This window comes from Melanaphis sacchari, unplaced genomic scaffold, assembly GCF_002803265.2.
Source record: "Melanaphis sacchari strain LSU unplaced genomic scaffold, SCAv2.0 Contig8_pilon_pilon, whole genome shotgun sequence".
NCBI lineage: Eukaryota > Metazoa > Arthropoda > Insecta > Hemiptera > Aphididae > Melanaphis > Melanaphis sacchari.
Genome location: NW_020271635.1, coordinates 3,392,860 through 3,415,997, shown reverse-complemented (window position 1 = coordinate 3,415,997; position 23,138 = coordinate 3,392,860). Strand labels below are relative to the sequence as shown.

The window sequence follows — 23,138 nt, the reverse complement described above, 5'->3', positions numbered from 1 at the left end:
AACGCTAGTACTTAACAACAAAATACCATCATATTATCAACAATAAAATAATTTCTGTATCACCATTGTATAACGGCGGTCAATACATTTTAACGGCCGTACCAAATTTATTTATTAATACATATGTTCTTTATATTTTTGTGTGTAACCAAAAAATGTTATTTACTTAATAATTTAATGGATAAATTACACACGCGTATAATATATATATATATTTATAAAATATACAACTAATCATAGTTTTCTATACACTATAATCTTATTTTAACAACGCACAAATTCATTTAAAATATAAATATATATATTTCAAAAACTTACGTTTTGTAGTTTTTGATAAGGTATTATGATGTTATAAATAAGATTATGGTGTATCAATTTATTTTATTCTATGTATAGAATCAAGTAAAATTTTTATATTATTAAACATAAATAAAATTCAGTGCAACTGATTAACAAGATCTTATTTTTTCTCCACATTTTATTTCTTTTAACTTGATGATAAAACAAATTGTAAATACCAAAGAAAATACATTATTTTGTTATCTATAAAAATATTATTTTATTAGTTTATGATTTATATTAATTTATTTTTATTATAATTATCTTTTTTTACCATTTAAAATTACCATTGTGTATAAAAAAAATTGTTTAATTTTTTTGTAAATGTGTTGTAAATCTGCATATATATATATATATTTGGGTATTTGGGTCTTATAAGCATATTAAAAATAATATTTTAAAACAATGTATTTACTTTATTTTTAATACTTAATTTAGATTTTTTTCTATAGTTGTTGTATATTCCATACAATAATGACAAGAATATTTTACATATGTAAAAATATATTAAATATATAATATATATATATATGTTAGTATTGATCAAAAAAAAAATAAATAAAAAAATACCTATAGGCAACACATTTAAAATAATTATTTTTGATAGTATTGAGAAAAAACATCAGGTTATTCAAAAAAAATTAACATTAGTGTTAATTTTATATTCATTAATAATTCTAAATTAAGGGCTTTTAAATTTAGTAATGTTAATTTAGTTCAGATTCTTAGTTTAATATAATCTGGAACAATAATAAATTGAACTTAATTATATATTCAATTCAATTATAGATAGTATTAAACTAAAGAACCTATTTATTGTTTTGTTAAACAAACAATTAACTAAATATAGTTTTTATTAGTGAATTAAATATTTAAAATTGAATTTATAATACTTAAAAATTTAGATATTCTATTTTAAAATGTGTAACTATGATTTACCAAATTATTATAATAATTTTTATTACTCTGAATACATATTTACTTCAAAAATTATGTTAATTGTGAATTATAACACTGTTTACTTTAATTAAAGTGTTCATTCTTATTTTTTCCTTCAAATTATATGGAAGATATATTTATAAACAAAACAGATACTACAAATATTGATCTAAAACTATGTGTCAAAAATACTAGGGCCAGTATCTAATGTGGGCAATTGTAATTAAAAAAGTTTCAAAAAATTAAATGTTAGATAAATTTGTTTAAGATATTATTTTAATTTTTATGTCGTGTGAAAAAGATGCACTAGCTAAATAAAATTATTAAAAATTTAGCTATAACAAGTGAACATTTGAAAAATAAACTTTTGTTTTAGTTAATAGATAAGTCGCAAAAGTTAAATTTTCAATAAAATGATTTTCATTGAAAATATGGAGGATGTAAAAAAAGAGATTTATTTTTAATATTCTTTTTTTCTTGTTTACAAATAATAAAGTTAAAATTAGAATAATTAACCCCTATAAATTATTACCACAAAATGATTGCTGTTTCTAATACAACCTTAAATCCATAAATTCAATAAAAGGTATCAAGAATATTTTATATATACCTTTTATTTTCATATAATTGTTATTAATAGATAAAACGTAATCATATTATAACTTACATTTAACAAAATGCTATAGTTTAACAGTATACATGGTAAATATATTTTTTTTAAAACAACGTCAACAAAATACATGCTTAAAATATACTAATATGAGAATGTAAAATGAGTAGTAAAAATATCAAATCACAGAAAATTCAATTTGTTAAAACGTTAATTAAATTTAATAAATTAAGCAAATGTGAGATTGTATTTACCGTTTCATTTGCTTCAATGGATTTTTTGTTGGTGCCCCTTGTATTTGTGAGTCAGTTGAATTTTCTATTTTACGAAACACCTTCATAGTGATGGCAGAAGCAGGAGGAGGTAACAATGGCCCTCCTTCTGGTGTTTCAGGTGTAAGCAGTGTTTCAATTGGGGTTGTTGCACTTCTCACAACGTCTTTACCCATTTCTATGACACCTGGACGCGAATTCAGCATTCCACACAACTATATACAAGATTATAAAATTGAAATTATCAACTTTTAATTTTAAATATTTATATTTATATATTTTAATTTTTTTTTACCTCTAACATTCCAGTTAAAGCTTGTCTTGCCTCTTTATTATGTATAGGGACAACTGGATTTAAAATAGAATGATATTGCAATAATTTAATTCTACACAATTCAAGTAGATCCTAAAATCACAAAAAATAATGAACATTCATTAAATTGATTAAAATATTTGTTATTCAATTTTAGTTACATCTGCTGAATTTCTTGTTGGTCTTGGTAAATGACTAATAAGTTTAGATGGCCTAGAATTAAAAAAATGTATTTACAAGTATTATATTATTCATAATAATTAATATATACATAAATATATATGCATTGTATTAAAATATATATTAAAATTAAACAGATTGTTTTTTATTTTTACCAATTAGTAAAATTACTTTAGTAATATCATTAAAAAAAAAAATGATTTTACTGTTCTTATAACTTAGGAAAAATAACATAGTTTTATTTAATGTACAATCTTGTATGAAACCCATTTGATTTGTTTGTTGTTAAACATAAATACTAACCGTTCTAGCTGGTGATCTATAATATTAGATTTTATGTTGTCGCTCTTATCGCATTTGAGAGAATTTATAACAGATGGTAATGTGTACATCTGAAATAAAATAAAATTATCACAAAATCTACCAAACAAAAGGAATAACATTTTTACCTTAGGATCAAACATATGCAAGGCATATTCAATAACAGACATAACATCAATAGGTGGATATTTCATTAAATGTTTTAAACAGTCCGTATTATCACTTTTAAGTACTAAAAATAAAATTAATTTTAAAAAATGTTGAGCATTGAAAAAAAACATTTGAATTATTTTAACTTACAATGAGTTCGTATCAAGATCAACATAGCTACAAAAATATGATTAACCAATGCAAAGTCTTGAGGTGATGTGGCAAAAATAGCATCCCATAAGACTAATAGATCCATTGATGAAAATTCTCCTCCAAATAGTAATCTTAACCAACGCCTAAAAGTTATATCAATCATTAGTCCACTGAAAAAAAAAAATTAACTGTAGCTATAAAAATCTATTTACACTCCAAAAGTAGTAAATGAAATATCCAGATCCAATAAATGCCCATGCAGTTCTGGGTCATGTTTTGTTAACATTGTATCACGTATCTTGAACAATTTTTGAACAACTTCACTATTAGATGTAGAACTCTAAATGTATTAACAGATATTAGATAATACAATAGTGAGAAAACAAAGATAACAACTAAAAAATTTATATCAACTCACAGTAGTCTTTACATGCTCAGTTGATTTTGGTGCAGTTACAACCAAATCATTTATGTTATAATAATCCTTCATTATTTCCATTATAATATTAAACAGGGAACTAAAATTAAAAAGTATTAAAATCATCTTTAAATAGTACTGATTATTAATAAATGATGGTATACCAGCATGTTGTCTTTTATACAAACAATATAGGCTATGTTACATACTAAAGCAGAACTAGTTTTGTGTCATTAGCTTTAGGATATCAGTGCACTATTTGTTTTAAATCTGAACCCCATGCAACATGGAATATTTTCATTCAGTAAAACTAACCAACCTGATACTGTTGCTTTTAACATTAAATTTAATTAACAAATTATTAAATTTAAATTTAAGAACATAATCTAATTTTTTAGATAAAAATTTATGAAAATTTTTTTTAACAATATTTCAATTTTTCTAAAAAATATGAATATGTAAAAATAATACAAAATATAAAAGTTTATATCTTGCTATAATAATTGAATAATGATAAAAAGTTCCACATAAAACACAGATAATGTTTTTGACTGAAATTTTAATGATAAGTGAATTCACTTTAATACTAAAGATAACACGTGATTAATTCTTCTGAACTGGAATTAAAATTAGTTTAAAAGAAAAAAACAAATAATAAGCTAATATCCTTCTTATATTAAATTTAATTGACTTATTCTCAAATTTAGGTAAAAACATATGTTTGCGGATGTCAGGATTTTATGAATATTCTAATGTTTAAGTGTTATCTGTGTATTTTTAATTTATAATATTTTTGTGCTAATCTTTCTTAAAAATTAAATATCGAAAAAACAAACAATGCTTAAACACTGATTATGTTAATACCTTTGAATTTTATAAAGGTTAATTCACATATTTAATCTCATAACATAAAATTTATTTTGTTGACCTCAAATTATATGTGTTTTACATTACGGAGAAAACACATGCATAAGTAGTGTTCTCTATAAACACAAGTTTAATAAAAGGTCAATGCACTTCAATATCAAAGTCAACAGCACAAAAATAGGTTCTGTTAATTATAAATTTTCTACATAGTTCATTTCTGAAGCAGATATAAAGCTACGGGCATGGAAATTTACAATGAAGTACTCACTATGCATCCGCTTCTAAATAGGCAGGATCAAGGATTTTCTTGATCAAATCGCTAAAAAAGATAGAATTATTGGAGAAATCAAACATTAAAAAATTTAATTTACCTAACATCAGAAGATGACTGTTCCAAAACATGAAGTAATGCCTGATGATCACAATGGAGAACGAATAATAATGGCGCAAGGATTTCATGCATACCCTATATAAAGAATAAAAATTAATGAATAATGATAAATACAATTTTAGTATAAAATATAACTGAAAACAAGATCCAACAATCTTTTACATACATTATAATAAAGTTGTTTCATAATTGATTGATAAATTATAAATTTTGTCTATCAAAAATAAAAATAGACTGAGTTTTAGATTGTATTAAATGAATAGATGTTTAACAAACATAAATTATCCAGCAACTAATGCACAATAATTTTGTGATATCAATGATGTGCTCAATCATATTATTTAATTGTCATGGGGACATGAATAAACATTTCATTATAAAAAAGTTAAACCAAAGGTTAGAGTACAAAAAATCTATAAAATGATTAATTTTTACAATTATATACATTATATAAGTTATATAACATAAAATAAAACATTTTTAACGTATATTTTATCTTGTATTTAATTTACATTTTTATAATTTATATTTAATAATAATATATAATATTTGATAGTTTATTATAGTTTTGTGAGAGGTATACATTACTGAATAATATTTTTTATATATACTTTAAAAAATAGATTTATTTAGAGAGGAAATTAAACATTTTAGACTTTGAAGTTTAAACCTTGAATAATCTGAAATTTAATGCAAAATAAGCACTTTTATATTGCCTTCATAATAACAATATTAAAGCATACACTTAAACACTTATTGGTTATGATTGGAAAAGTTTAATAACATTATTATAAAATATTTAAATTTATTAAAACAGTATTTTAAAGGAATACAACATTTTTGTAGTAAAATATCATTTTCTAAATATAATTATTGCACAAAATTAGATGTTTAAAATATAAAATAAAATATTATGAGAAAATTTAAATTGCTGAATTTATACTTTTCCCTTAATTATTAATAAATAAGTTTGCCTTTTCTTTATGTATTAGTCATTACAGTATTTGAAAATACTTCTAATAACTTTCTAACTTTAGGTTAGGTCTTCATATTTTTATTTTAATATGTAAAATGTTATTTAAATCAAATTCTAACTGTGATTCAAAATAATAGTTAAAATAACAATAAATTATTTTATTTAAAAAAAATATTCTGAAATCTAACTAGTAAAATGAATAATATATTATTTATCACATTCACAACTATGGAATAACTTGAAAAGTTTTCTAGATAGCAATATTTGTTTGTATGTTTTGATTTTTTAAAAATCAAAACATACAAACAAATATTGCTATCTAGTTGTCAGATCTTAATCAAATAATTCCATATATAAATTAAAAGATTCCATGTAAATTATACTTGACATGGATTTATCTAAAGAAAACCCCGTGTGAAGAAGTATAGTTGACAAGTAGTCATGAATTATATAAATCCTAGATAAATATTTTTTTTAATTTATAGAATTATTATTATTAAATATTTATAAAAACATTAAAAATTAATTAGTTTTAATTATTACCCATCGACAGATATTATCAGACTTTACTTACTTTAAAAGAAAAATATATAATTAAAATATTGCATACTTGTCTATAGGATAAATCAGGATGTTCCCTTGAGTAACAAAACAATATATCAATCATTATTTTTCGAATTTTTTCTGTTCTAAAAAATTCAACTCCAGGGGAAGTTCGGACCACATCTTGTTCAATAACTTTCTTTAATTCAATGTCTTGAAAATATAGTTTCCAAATACTCTAAAATAAACAATTTTTAATAAACGAATTAAATCAATTTTCAAGCAAACACAAACACTAGCAATTAGATCAAATTCTATATAGCGACAAGCTCTGTTAACTTTATAGGCAAAATCAAAGTAACTAATATAATTGTATAATATGACCATATTGCATTATCAATATATCTGAGTATTTAAGGTATGATATTTAGAAACAAAAATACATCATCATACTTAATACTAAACAAGCTCCCAAATGAGCATTAATATATTATGTACAGAGGTTATCTCATTATAGAATGTTGTCTTAAAGATAATGGGAAAAAAAAAACAAACATCTTCATCCTGCGACAGTGGGTCATCAGGTCCAGAATCCTGTGTATGAGGATCATTGTAGTGTGTTGATTTAATTTGTTCGTACAATGACCGATTGTTTTCAATAGCTATCAACCATTTAGTTGAATCTGGTGGCAATATTCCCAGTAAAAGACGCCAACACAGACTTCTAAATCTAGATGTCCGTAATTTGGCTTTGATAGCAGTGATCCGTAGTTCATTAATGTTGGTGATATTGAATAAATATTTCCATTCGGTTCTGTATTATTTTCAAGACATATAAATTAAATTATAGCAAAAATTCTAATAAAAAGTAGTACATACTCATATAGTTTGACGGAAACATTTTGACTATTATTATCATCAGAGTTGCTCTCATCTACGTTAGCGTAAAACATCTAAAAGTGAATGACAAAACAAGTATTATTAGATATTAATTAACTTTATTCTAACCAATAGTAGAAAATAGTTAGTTGTTTTAACTTAATAAGTAATACATGATATTAATACACACAAGGAAAATTGTTATTATTTTTGTCATTTGTGTACAAGATAAATACCAAAATACCTACTTGTAATAATTAATTAACAAAGTGTTTATTGCTGAACACATTCACATTCAATTTAGAGCGTCAAGTTGAGTACGAAACGAATCACAGTAGTATCAGTAATTAAAGTATGTACCTATAATATTACAAATTACAATAGTTATTAATTATTTTAATACATATTTTAAACATAATTTGATATTAGTATTAATTTTAAAATTTATTGTTTTTAATAATTATTACTATTATCTATCACACCACTATTCATCATGGTATAACAACAGAAAAAAATTAATTTATTCAGTGATAATATTATCAGTTATCACAGAACAATTTTATAATACTGATTACTGAATACTGATTTCAAATCAAGCAGTTGACGCTTAACACGCGGTCGAATATTCGAGTAACAAATTTCTATGAAATATTGAAATGTATTCATACTTCATATTATATGTCTACAAATCGGATAATTTTTTTTAAGGGGAGCCTAATAATTTTGTATATTTGGCTTATTAAACAATGAAACAACTATCAACGATCAATGTGTATTGATTATTAAATAGTTCCAAAATCTAAAAAAAAGATTCTTGTTTATATTTATCTACTATAGATCTTAATATAGTTTGGCAATTAGTATGATAACGAATCAAAGTGGATCAGTAAAATAAATAATTGAGTATTTACTAATACTATTATCTAAGCATTATTAAAAATTTTATTTTAAATATACAGTTCTATGCTTACAATTTATACATTTTTTGTTTGTATTCCATTAATTGTTCTTCTATCCAATAACTCAAAAATTATGAAATTTATGGTTGTTAACATTGTAGTGTAATTCTATACTAACAAAACTTTAACGACACTAATGTACCAATGTAATAACATTAAAAATATGAGAAAAAGCACATGGTAAAAATAAAGTATAACTGGGATATCTGGGTGATATTCTTCTACACTTATGTGTAACTGCTAAGAAAATAGAATCACTCACCACTCACCAGATACTAATATTAAATTCAAGTTATTACCTTCCTCCTAATCTTCAGAGAGTTTTTGAGGTTATGAACTCGTAAATGAGATCAAGTAGGTACACCGTTACGTAAATTTAATGTAAAAACTATAATAAAAATAAGTATTATAATATGATCGTGTACCTTACCAGATTCGCAACAGTGAATATGTCATGCTTGATAGGAAAGAGTAAAGCAACACACGAATGAAGGAACAACTTTCTGAACACTTTAGTCCAAAATATAAACAACACTGGTTTAGCTTATTGAAAAGAAAAGATCCAGTTTTCGCTTGCAGAATCCTGCGTGGCGAGCTCTAGTGGAAGGTACGCATACACTGACTAAAGAGACGATATGGTTAATCCAACCAGAGAAGCCGGCCTTCTTCAGTCTCTAGCGGTAGGTTAGGTTAGAGACACGCCTTGTGCCCCAATGTCACCAACACGTGTCAATTTCTATGCGGTCAATACAAGTCGTCCCTTTCATCAGTGATGAATGAGTTATGATAGAATTAAGTATTAACCGTTATCTGCGTGCAACAACTTGAACGTTATTTGTTTATTTATGTTTAAGCTATTGTACAGTGATATGTCAGCATGTCATTACATGTAGATATGTAGATACCTTTCTAAGTCATAAAAAGTTTATAATTAATATTCTAACCGTATTGTACTAATTAATATTTTAATAATGAGGAAAAAGTTATATTCAACATGGCATTATATTAAAATTACGATGAAATAATAATCTAATTGATACTATACAATATTATATAACATAAAAATATGTAAAACCACTCCCTAGATTTGAATTAAACCTAAATTAAAATAAAATCAAACATTTTTTTTTTTTTTTTTTAATAGCCATTGTCCATTAGTAAATATTTAATTAAGATAACTCAACAATTTAAAAAAAAAACCAAATAATTTTTCAACATGTAAAATTTGTTAAACAAACATTAATTATACAAATGGTTATAAAATTACTAGGTAATAACTAGGATTTAGAATTTAATACATTAGAATCTAATTCAGTAAAAGAATCATTATTTAATAGTATAAAAATCTATCAAGTGTACAATTTTAGATCCTGAGCGAATCACAAAGGAATTGATTTTATAATGATGTGTTTTTCACATGCAGTTTTTGACAAACATAGGCAGAGACAGACTGGCCTTGCGGGATACCGGTCACCGGGATAAATCCTGGTTAGATCTGGCAGTGGCATCACTAGGGACGAGCCAGGTATGGCCCCATGGGCCCTACCTTAAAATGCCTGACCCTAACAGTGACCCTTCCACTGGCCTAACCTTGGATATAATAATATTCTCATTTTTCATTATAAAAGTGCGGTCCACGAAAAGTGGGCCGCGATCGTCACGCACCTACTGGCCGTTTTTAGTGAAACCAGGGGTTCTCCGTTTGGGAGTATTATTATTATTATTATTATTATTTTATTATAAAAAGTGTAAAAAAAAAATATGGAATAATATAGTCTAATGTTTACTTTAATATGATATTTTTTTTTTAAATTATATTGTACTTACATTAGATGATTTGAAAATATATTAGGCGGGAAAACGTTTGGAAAGTACCGTAAATCGGCCCGGTAGGCGCGTGATGATCGCGGCCTACTTTTCGTGGACCGCACTATAGCAAAAAATAATAGTATTTGTATTTTGTTCACTGTGCAGTCAGTATATAATTTAGATTAATATACCTACCTACTCTTTTTATATTGTATTACCTATATAATTTTTGAAAAATTATAAAATATTATTTTTCAAGTAACATATTTTTATATAGGTATATATATATATATATTTATAATTTTTTGTTTAAATCTTATTTTTTATGATCCTACCTTATAATTTTTGACTTCACATTAATTCTACATAGAAAATATCCTGGCGCCGTCTCTGAGATCTGGTTACATTAATAGATTTAATAGCTAGATAATATTTTAAGAAATAAAAATATTGTACACGAAAAAATATATAAATATAATAAAAATAACGCTTAAATATGACGTGTATATCTTATTTGCTCGTGTAGTTTTAAATACAGTAAAACCTGTCTTATACGGACCCGTGTTAAGACGGAATCCTGTTTTGTACGGAAATTTATCATGGTCCTGGCAGATTTCTATAATTTAACATAGGATTAAACTCTTGATAATACGGAATCTGTCTAAAATAAAATGGAAAGCTTTTTTTGGTCTCGTAAATCATATACACTTTTAAGAAACGGAATAACATATCATAAAATGAAAAAAAAATATTTTTGATACCCACATTTATTTTGTTTTTAAATAACATATTAAGGTCAGTAATATAAATATGTGCCGATAGATAACTTCATTTTATTTTGAATCTATATCATTAGTGCTCATTTTTGTCACACCGTATAGTCGTAGTTTTCCTGTCTTTCGTTTCGTATTACTTGTTCTCACGATGTCTTCAAACAATTTAAGTTTAAATGAAAAAATGAAAGTTATTAATTGTAAAGAAAAAAACTGGACAAAAACTTTATACGGATTTTGGAATTTTTAATTGTACTTTAATTTTTAATCTGCTTAGTCTGCTTACTTTATTTTATAATATTATTATTTGATTAATACCCACTAAATATTATGTTCTTCAAATTTTGTAATTGAAAGTTATCATTATTTTAAAACATCTAATTAATAGGTACATATTATGTAGGTAATTATTTACTAAAAATTAAAATTTATTGCAGCTTATGATATCTATTAATTTTCAACATTTTAATTTTTATTATTGGCCAGAAAATGTTATAACCTTAAATCTTAATCATGCAGAATATTGTAATTCTATAGTACGGAATTTTCTTTTATATTCAGTTACATGGAAATTTTTATCGGCCCCGTGTAATTCTGCACAGAACAAGGTTTTACTGTATAATAATAGATATTAAAATAGTATTAAAAAGTGATCAAGACGTGTATTCTTAATAAGCTGTTTTAAACTTCGTTCAAACAATTTTTACGATATACGAAATATACACAAAACTACAGTCATACAGATGTATTCGGGCGAATAGCTTGCATAAGAATTTATTTATAAACTATAACTATTTTTTTTAAACTCATAATAAATAATAAAACAACGCTATCGCCTATCATACTCATTGCGAATAACAAAAACAATGTTGTAATGTAATGAAGTCAAGTTTTATTATTTAATTTATTTTTTATAACCGTCAGTGTCATTGTAGATTAAAGATAAATACATTTTTTCAATTTAAACTCTTCAATAAACCAATTATAAAACATATTATAAAATTCATTTTATTTATTTAAATTATTGTAGAACTTGAACATTATAATAGGAGTTCTTTTTAAATATACATGTTTATTATAAGATTAAAATATTTCTAATTTCCACTTATAAATAGGTATACTATCTTCGTATTAAATAACAATAATTTTACATAACTTACCAATAATTGTAACACAAAAAGTAATAAATATTAAATTAATGTTTTTAATAATTATTAATTACAATAATCTTTAACATAGCATATTGTAATATTGAGTAAACAAATATAAATATCTTAATTACTTATTAGTTTTTCAATTATGAAGATCACTTGATTAATACATTATTTTATAGTATTAAATATGTTTATTATAACTTACTTCTTAACAACTTGTAAAATTGATAAAAATAAATAAAATACTCCAATTATTAAGCAAAATACAGCATACCATTCAAACTATAAAAAATAAATATCATTATTTACTATTTAGTAACATGATTAGATAATAGAGTATATATATTTACCAAAATTTTAGATGACAACGACAAACCTCCCATAGTCATAAAAAATGTAGCTAATGATTGTAAAGTTGATGCTAACAAGTTATTAACACCAAACACAAACCCATGGTTATCTTTATTGACACATTTGGCTATTTCAGAGCTTTATTACAAAATAATAATGTTAATTTGATTTTGTTAACATAAAATTTAAAATAAAATTATTATTAATTTAACCTGGCAATGGTCATCATCCCTTGATAAATTGTACAAAAAATTATGTAGTTGATATATGATATATAGATTGAGTTATATACCACTGATAAATAAAGAGTAACAAATTGAACTAAAGATGTTACTATAATAAGTAAATTACTATATTTATCCATATTCATATTAATAGAACCACATAAAAATGTGATAAATGTACCTAAAGCAAAATTAATTGTTCATTTATTATTAAGTTTTGAAAACTACCATTATATTCATAAAAAATAAAATAATTTATACTTCAAAATATTAATAAATATAGGAGAAAATGAATACATAACAAGATACATATTATAAGATATTTTGTCAAGGATGTGTTACTGAAAGGCAAAAAGGGATTACTTTAAAAACTATAAAAACTCCAATCACTATATTTTCCTGTTTTTCTACATTAGCTTTATTTTCATTGCTAACTTATGTATTATATAGTATATTATATTATTATATAACATACAGTTATATTTAACTTGTTGCACCCATTACAAGCTATGCTTTAAGGCAGCATCATAAATGCAGTAGAATCCATTTAAAACGCTTTCCAAGGGACAAGATAAAAATAACGTATTAAGCAAGAAATTGTATTATGCAAGAAAACTAGAAAATCGACAAATACAAATTGTATACAAAATTTTGAATTTTTTATCTAGGTTGCATTTACATTGTATTCTTATTAATAGTATAGAATACTAATACATACATACTTATTATTAAATTTTATTTTTATTATTTCAAATTAAATATTAACTATAATTTACATTTACATACATACCTATAAATTACATACTTCATTTAACTTAAAAAAAATTATCAATTTATGTTTGTTTTGCATTTTTAAAATTTTTTGAGTAGAGGAAGTTTTTAATTTCATTAAGATTTTGTAGTGTTTCATTTGTATTATCAGAAGATGCAATTAATCTTCTTAATTTGTGTACATGATCAAGTGCATTTGTTGCGGGAAGATAACAAGTGAATAGCAGAGTATATTAAAAGCTTATCCTTATCGTATGGTATGTACACATCATACTATATACTAAGTTGCGATGCCTTATTTAATCAATTATTATATTGTACATTATTGTGATTATTTATTTTTAACTACAAAACATCATTGACATAGAGTATCTTATCCGGGAAAATAAAGCATATTATCTGGAGTAATTTATATGTTAACTGCTATCAAAATGAAGGACTCGTGAAAATGAGCGTATTATGCAGGAAATTATATTATATGAAAGATTTTACTGTAGTAATTTTTTGTTTGAATGTATACTGTTATTTAAACTTATTGACAAATAAATTTTTTATATTAATATACAAATAAATTCTAAAATGTATCTACCACACTCCTGAATAATTATTCCAAAATATTGCATCCATCTAATCTAAAATAAGTACTCACATTTTTGAGGATGTTAGTTTAGTTCCTTACAATTAATAAAAATAAACCAATATTAACTAATTTTATGCCACGTATTTTTATAACTAAGGTGTTAAATTGGTTAACTTTATAATTTATACTTAAATATGAATCATACTTATTATTGTATAAACAGCATCAACAGCTCCATTCCATTCTGAAGTTTTAGTACAAATAGTACTATTCTCAAGACATTCATCATGACTTAAAGATTCCCACAATGACTGAATGTAAAACAAAACCTAATTGTAAAACATTTTAAAAATTATAAACAAACATACAATTATTATTTAATTTATAATTTTTTTGTACTTGATTAAAACAACAAGTTGCAGTTATAACCCAAAATGACCATTTCAAAATATACAAACTCTTATACTCTTTACACATGGTCTTGAAATATTTCCAAGACATCTTGCTATGCTAAAAAAAATTATGTACCTAAGTATAAGTATAAAAACGTTATTTTTTGTTCTTCATTAATTCTTAACTCCTATTTACTTCTGTATCGTTTTCAATTGAATCATTATCTCTGTCCTCTATATTTGTTCCTGATATTCTCTCACCTAAATTTAATTTCTGAATTGTTGAATCGTTTTCACTTCTTTTTTTTACAGCTGGTAATGTCATAGTCCATATCAATGCAGCTGTCAGACCTTAATAAATATTATTATAAAATTATATAAATATATAAAAAACTATTACATCACATCTTCAATATTAACATACTAACTTCCTAATGTAAGGAAATTTAATTGATATATATCAAATAATTTTGTTGAAATAAACACCTGAGAAAAAAACCCTGAAAAGAAACGCCCTAAAAGATGTGCAGCTCTTATATAACTAGTAACTTTCTGGTAATATTTTATATTCACAACAGAATATGTATATGTGAAGTATGCAACTTCTGTAGCAACAAACATGCCATACAAAATTTGAACTACCTAAAAATAATAAGATATTTAGATTAAAAAACCAACAAAAATTATTATTATACACTTAAAATAATAAAAATAATACTTACAATAATAGATGTAAAACTTGTAAGAAAAGATAACAAAGCATAAATACAAACACCACAAAATGCTTGGATAACAATTACAATTTTGTACCTCAGCCAGTCAGTTGTTAAAGAAACAAGTATTATAAATATCATTGAAGCATAAACACCAATAGTAAGTATTTCATTGTTAACCTAAAATTTGATATAAATATATTTAATTATGATAATGTAGTAATAAATAATTATTATTAGTATCCATATCGTATAGTCCATAAATTGTTTCTTAATTTTTCTTTCAGCTCTTCAATTATCAATAAATATAATATAAATTTATTTTCAATAAAAAGCAAGCCTATTATAATTAATTAATATTTTTATTTAATATAAGTATCTCTTAATAAACAATTTGTTTTAAAGAATATTATAATACAATGTCTTTTGGAGTCGTTTTGGTAAATAGCACATATAAATATACAATTTAATACTATATATATTAACTAAGTTAAATATTGCCTTCTTAAAAAAATTACAAGCATTAAAATGTATGCTTACAAATTTTAAATTTTAAGTTACTTTTAAATTTTGAACTAACCATTGGAATTTTAATCATAATAGCTTAAAACATTACAAAAATTAAATACTGTTCTTTACACAATTTTTGTCTTAACTTGCAAGTTATAACTAACTACTCTAATCACACAGAGTAAAACCATTAAAAAAAAATTATAGTTTTGATATGGTTTGATGGGAGTTAAAAGTTGTATTAGACATATTAATATAATTAATTATTTAATAGATACCTTACATTTACCTTATTCATACTAAATAAAGAACATTTTATTATTTTATATTGCTATATAACTTAAAAATTAACAATAAAAATACATTAATGTTCTTAAAAAACTTATATATTTAATATTTATAAAATAATTCTAACCTGTTCTTCAGTAAAATTCATTCGCGGACTTAGTAAATAAGGAATGAAATAAGATTCTGATGGACGAAACTCTTTTAAAACACCATAAACGCACAAGCACAAAGAAATGGTTTTCCATGTCATGTTAAAACAAAACATTTAACTATAAAATTTCAAAAATGAATTAAATTTAGTATTATAATTATTATTGACAATCAAAATAAAATGATACTATATATTTTTTTATAGGTACCAAGGTACCAAATTTTAATCATCATTAATGTTATTTACTATAAGGTCAAGTAGTTACATATGATATTTGATAACCGGTTTAGATAAATTATCTTTATAAATAATTTTGATTCGCTTTCTTTAAACAAATTGTTACAAATATTGTATATTATCTAATTGTTTAAGATAAAATAGTTTTATATAATTATAACTACTGTTCTATTCTTATATTTATAGTTATATAACAAGGTATTATTAACATACAGATTAGAATTTCAAGAGTAACTAAATAATCTAATATAATACATCACACAAGTGGTTTTTAATCTTATACAGATTACAGGTTATTAAAAAATGTTAATATGTTAAGAAAACACCTGTATGCGGTGCTTCTGACTTATAAACTTATGACATATATTAGGTTATGTATTGAATTGTAAACTACAATAATTTATGACAGCAGAAAAGTAGTATTGTTTACACACATCCTCTTTTACTGTTGATTATTCAAGAAAAAAACATGAAACATACCAAATTGTTCGTTCTGAATAATCCAATAACTCTGGCATTTTTAATATAACAGTGAATTCAATTGCCAAATTTAAAAATAAGAATATTACCTAGTCAACCTTATAGAATTTTTTTAATATTCTTATTTTGTGAGTTATAAACATTTTAAAATATACAAACTTGATTTTTAAAATGCTTATAACTTACTTTAAAATTAAAATAACATTAAAAATGCCTATACAGTTCACTAGGTAATATTTTAAATTTTAAATTTGATGATTCAAAAATTCCCCGTTTTATCAAACATATCAGAGCTAATAGATTATTCAAAATGAACAATTTACTATGCTATGCAGTATACATTAGTAAGATAAACATAACTCATGCGAGTGTATTGTACTCTTAATAACATAAAAATGATAAAATAATAGTTATACAATTGTGTACTGAATTAGAAAATTTGTTATTAATATATAAAAACTGTTTTCATAACATTCAACATAAGCACTTACATAGCTACACATAATATTTAATAACATTTTTAAATATTTAAATTATCAAATCTTACATGTTATAAAATGTACTTAAGATTAATTCTTCAAACAATTACCTTTTACTTTAAACTATATTTTAACTTTAAAATATAACTAAACTACTGAACAATGAACATCAATCATTGCAAGATTTACATGCTAAATATTTATGTATAGCATGTTGATGATCCTGAATTCCTATAGGCTATAAATAAGACATGTTTAAACTATTTGTATGTTCAAACTGGAGATACCTAATAGTTATCAATTTTTAATAATTTATTTAAATATTGCCCATGATTAATACTGATAAATGCATTAATTAAAACTTATAAGTTATGACACAATGTAGAAAATAACCTTTTTATGTCATGGCTTACAACTATATTTTTTGTAATTGATAACTGAACACTGATAAGTGATAACACAGAATAACAGTGTACCTTTAAAAATCTCATGAAGTACATAACAACGATGGAAGATTAGACATACCTTAAACCGTTATCATGGCTATGGTATGGCCTTTGGCCAAGTTGTCACTAGCCGTGTCGTAAATAATTTATCCAACATCAACACGATAACGTGTAACCCATATTGTTATCTACCTACAAAATACGTATTAAAATATATATTGAAACACGATCACATTAGTGTAGTCTAGACTTGGAAATTGAAATATTAATATAACTAAGTTCTAACTAACATTTAAATGTAAAATATTATTTAAATTATTTTTTTATGTATAATATTAAGTCAATATTTTGATTTTGAACTATACCTAGTTATTAGTTAATTGTTATGAATTATGATATATTTTACGGTGACTTAAATGGGCTATTAATGTTTTAAAATTCTTTAAAACTGCATGACCAATAAGCAATCATAAATTACAATTTAAAAACAAGAAACAAAATTATCATTAAATTATAATCAACTAAAAATGTATCACATTAAAAACAAATCAACATTACAAATTTTCAATCATAATAAATTACCTTTTACAGTTACTTAGTCATTAAATAATTACTGATCTATAACTTTAAATGTAGACTGTAGTTAAATGTGTATGATCAGCTCAACCAGCAGTTGTGACTATAATAGTTTTATACAGATTTAACTACTGTGTCGCTGTAAGTACAAAAAAAAAATTTCTGCCTTTTTAGGTATAAAAATAAATTACTTTATTTTATACTTCGATAAAAAATTTTGTTACTTTTGAAGCCATCAAATTATAATATAAAATTGAAATTATAAGAACTATAAGTACATATATATTAGTAAAAGGTACACGTATTTACATTTTTCTCAAATATTACAAACTATAAATATGAAATAAAAATATAGTATTAATACACATGACCCATATATCATACATGTAGATATGGTACGAAAAATCATATATATTAAAATATGTGCTAATAAAAAATAAAAGCTATATTGTGAATTGTGGAATAATACATTTTTTAAGAACGTTAATAACGTAGATTAAAAAAAAAAAATATTAATCTACACTTTTTATGGCTTTGGGCGTTATTTTTGAGTTGAAAAATCAAAATAAATGTTGTTTACTAATTCTGTTTCTATTGTTAATAAACTCAATGATTCAATCTATTCTCATCTATGCTGAACCTTAAATAGTTCTTGATACGTTTTAATATATAGAAAAGATAGATAAATAAAAATAATATTATTATTATTTCTATTATTTCATTGGGTAAGTATTAAGAAAATAACTAAAGTGGCTTCACATGGAGTCAGTTTCGAAAAATATAATGATTATCTGAACTTTTATTACGAAAATCTAGTTTAAATATTATAAAAATACCTACCGTAATTCTGTGCGGCGGCGACTACGCCGATGATACTAGAAAAGCTCTTATAAGTTTTATCACTTTTATATACAATTTTATTTTGGAAATTTGATATCTTGATGTATAGGTAATTGACATATTCTGAGTTTTTACAATTTAAAAAATATTGTGTAAGTTTTATTTCATATAATATTTCTCCAAACTTTTTACAAATTTATAAAAGAAAAAATATTATTACGACTCAAATTTTCCGCCTCTAAAATATTTCCGCTATAAGCACGTGCTTACTTGGTTTATTGGTAAATATTAGTATTATACACACTTCAAGACGTACACTGTACAGACCATTAAGACATTTAAGACTAAAAACAAAAGCCATTGATTTAGTAATTTATAATAATAATTATTAATATTTTGTGATCAATAAATCAACTGATTAAATACCTATATGTAATAAAATAGAAATAGTAATTATACTAATTTAATATTATTATAATAATATATTAATATATATGTATTCCAAATAGGGTAATTGCTTAAATGTATACTTATGTATATGAATCGATGATTGCAGAAACGACATGAGTCAATTTTTTAAAACTTTTGGATAATTGATAAAAAGTGTACAATTTAAATAATTCTAAAAAAAAATTCTTATTTAAAAATGAATACTTGTAGAAATATATTATACACTGATTATACACAATTTGTGTATATAAATAATATGATGTTTTTTTTAATATTGACTTCCAAAGTTTTCTGACTCATGACGTTTCACAAAAAATTTGACTTGTGTCGTTTTTAAAATCATCGATTCATATAAATAAAATAAAATAACATTATATAATATATATTAGGTTTATAGATTTATTAGGTCATTTAAGCATGAGCCAACATTGAAACTATTAAACCATCTCATTCTCGTTATAAAATGATGAGAAACAAAAACATCAGTGATGAGCATATTATCTACTTTACATATTATAGTGTAGTTCACGTGGAAACGATAATTTATTGTCATTTGCTTAAAAGAATTCCTTGTATATTATGTCTCGACAAATGGTTCTAGGGATAATGCACGTGTTTTCGATGTCGTACAAAGTATGTTTTGGGTGAGTTATGAATCATGAATCCCCTCGTTTTCAAGTCGACCAAATTTGCTGCTTGATTATTATTCAAATTTCCATACTAAGTTTATTAGTTGTTAGACAAAAAAGTTCAAAAAAAGAAATACTGCCCGTAAAGTAGGCTATGCAACAGCCTTCGCGTAAGACATAAAAATTAACAGTAAGCGCTCAAAAATCCACATGACGCATAGCTGTGTTCACTGGTGAATTTATACGAGTAACATATTTACATAAAAGAATTTTGGACATCCTCCGAAAAATCATCAAAAATGGGGAATATATAATGACACAACTTATAGGTAAAAAAAAGCTATGGCAGACCTGCTCGATTATTATTAGAATATTTAAATACCTGCGATACAGTTGAACGAAATATCTATTAATAAAATAATCAAAATTCAAAATCTAATTAATAAATAGAATAATAATTGAAAATTGGAATACCTAACCTAGATAATATTAACATTAAAATATTACATAACTTTCAGTTTTATTAATCAAAAGCATTGTTTGTTTAGAAAAAAAATCCACGAAAGGCGATACCAATCACGATAATGGAAATACCATAAACGAAAATAAAGATTTTTGCCAATTAAAACTATTAGGCTAGGATCACACTATGCGTTTTGTCGGTTCCCGACCAACCGGAGCCAAACCGCAACAGTTTAAAATAAAATAGATTTAAATATAAAACGCGTTATCAGTGCCAGACTAGACCGATTTGCGGAACCGATTAAAAACCGTCTGGAAGCGACCGCAACGTGTTGCGGCCCAACCGTCCGGTTGCATTTCGGGATGTAAAGCACAATACATGCAATGCAGTTTGTCCGATCACATTTGCGCGGATTATCGGAAACCGAAATTGAAAATTTTATGAATAATCAATAATCATTTTTAAATTTAAATAATTAAAAAACTTAAAATATATTTGTAATATACATATATATATTATATTTTATTTATATTATAGATGTATATTATTATTTATTAGCATAATTAGTTGATACACGTTTTAAATAAAAACAAATAATTCTAATCACACAACCTTTTTATTATTTTTTCCTTATAATATTAGATACATTTCGTTTAAATAAAAAATCAGTTTAAAATTTAAATTTAAATTAAAAACGCAGTCGCGATAAGTCAACCATCGAAGCAAGTCGTTCGTTAATTGTCGCTCCGTATCTAGTTTTGCTATCGCCTTTTGTATAATGCCGGCGTCGTCTTCGGGCGGCGACGACAATCGTCCGCTCGCTCCTAACAATTCAGTCGGTAAAATAAAAAGCATCAATGCTTCCAGACACACAAACGATGGTAGAATGGACCACCAAGACAAGAAGCATCTCAAGCTAAGAAGAATCCAACCCAATCTAGCCTCTTAATTCCCCATACGTGACACGGTCGTTATCGAATGACCGCGGCTGCTTTCGATCCGCGATAACGCGGACTGGACAACCGGTCTGGCCGCCGCCATCAGGCCTTGACCTAACGGCGGTCAGAGCGGTGATCGAGCTCAACTTGAAAACCAGTCGTCGTCGACACGCTCGCGTCGTTTATGCTTAATGATACCTTAACAAAGTGAATGTTTCCGACGTTACAACCCGTGTCGTTATTCTATTCCGAACCTTATACACCTACCATTGGCGCAGTCGGAAGGAGTAAGGGTAAGTGCATATTTTAACTAAAATAATTTTGCGTAACAGCTAAAATTCAGCACGTATCGGGTTAAAGAACACAATAGGTGTCCTGATCATACTGTTCAAATAGTTTGTATTCAAATTATTTATATTTTTAATGTAGACAAAAACTAAGCGGCTTATCCAATCTAGTGTGGTAAATTTTGGCAAAATTACATATGCGTCAATTCCTCCCGAGCTAAACTGCGTTTTGCTATTTATGATGTGAAAGTACATATCTCCAGCGATAGCCCGAGCATGTTACGTTTCGTATCCAATCGTCAATTTAATTAGATAGATACATGACAAGGTAAATTTAATCCCACAATGATTACTTGAAATGCATTAGTGAGGTTAAATATTGCAGAATGTAACCGGGACCATTCGCATACGTGGTATTGAGACCGGGGTCCAAGCGATAAACTCTTAGCACCTGGAGAGTATATTAGGTCTAAAACATGGATCCAAGATCAGATTAGGTTTGGGGTTGACGGACGTCACTTGGTACTGGAAGTATAGCACTGGAGTCCAGAACGTAGAACAGGGCAACGGCGGAGATTGATAAACCACTTTATGGAACAGATGTTGATAGACTGGAGGGGCTGAAACAAGTCGACAAGCGGCTAGCTAATTAACAATTGCTACTCTCAGCGAGAGTGGAACGCTGGCAGGGTATGTGAAAAAGCTTAGGTCGACCGAACGGTGGCGCAACAGGTGCGCATGCCGTGGGTTCCCAACCTTCCGACCAGCATTTTGTCGAGAGAAAATCAATTCCGGGCAAAAGCCTAATTATCCGGTCAAAAGCTCAAGTGTGAGTTTTGAGAGCGTGACTGGACATACGGAGCAGATTGTGGAAAACCAGAAATCGGGAAGTATCGAGTTTCGGTAATCCGGCAGTGTCCAGGGAAATGTCCAGTATCTTCAGTGATCTGTCCGAGGGATCCGCAGAAGTGCCGAGAAGTGATGATAGGAAGCGTTACGGAGTAATTCTCCGGTGAAAACGTGTTCACTTGCGGACAGCCTGCTCATTCCTCAAACGAGTTGAATATGGCCATGCGTCGATACCAGAGTTTGCTGGCAAGAGGAGGAAGACCCGGTGCGGTTTTCACCAGGCCGAAGCAATACTTGAAATGAAACAATCCCACGGCTCGATCGGTGACCGTGTGTGGCCCTCAGCTAAAGGCACAGGCAGGTAAGGTGGTGGGGAACATGAGGCGTTGGACTTAAGCAGAAGAGTTAGTACACGTAACTGAACGAAGTAATACCGGC

General features: G+C 25.6%; 2 protein-coding genes across 3 annotated transcripts; both read right to left on the bottom strand.

Moving 5' to 3' along the window:
• Positions 1–2,045: 2,045 nt before the first annotated feature.
• Positions 2,046–7,774, bottom strand: LOC112602694 (TBC1 domain family member 5). Its single transcript, XM_025350907.1, has 14 exons — positions 7,600–7,774; positions 7,352–7,425; positions 7,028–7,286; positions 6,540–6,710; positions 4,934–5,028; positions 4,831–4,881; positions 3,696–3,795; positions 3,490–3,617; positions 3,275–3,420; positions 3,103–3,206; positions 2,957–3,045; positions 2,635–2,686; positions 2,456–2,566; positions 2,046–2,375 (listed from the first exon to the last, which is right to left on the bottom strand). The coding sequence occupies exons 2-14, from the start codon at positions 7,423–7,425 to the stop codon at positions 2,139–2,141; spliced, it is 1,617 nt and encodes a 538-aa protein (XP_025206692.1). The 5' UTR covers positions 7,600–7,774; the 3' UTR covers positions 2,046–2,138.
• A 4,448-nt stretch (positions 7,775–12,222) lies between these two features.
• On the bottom strand, positions 12,223–17,591 carry LOC112602517 (folate transporter 1-like). 2 transcript variants are annotated; one of them, XM_025350620.1, is made up of 10 exons: positions 17,333–17,591; positions 16,003–16,144; positions 15,087–15,257; positions 14,793–15,006; positions 14,561–14,715; positions 14,372–14,482; positions 14,178–14,301; positions 12,610–12,802; positions 12,397–12,535; positions 12,236–12,328 (listed from the first exon to the last, which is right to left on the bottom strand). In XM_025350620.1, exons 2-10 carry the CDS (start codon positions 16,138–16,140, stop codon positions 12,248–12,250), a joined length of 1,326 nt encoding a protein of 441 aa, XP_025206405.1. In that variant the 5' UTR covers positions 16,141–16,144; positions 17,333–17,591; the 3' UTR covers positions 12,236–12,247. The 2 variants fall into 2 exon arrangements, with proteins under 2 accessions (XP_025206407.1, XP_025206405.1); XM_025350622.1 differs by lacking the exon at positions 17,333–17,591 and having other exon boundaries at positions 12,223–12,328; positions 16,003–16,201.
• Between the last annotated feature and the right edge of the window lie 5,547 nt (positions 17,592–23,138).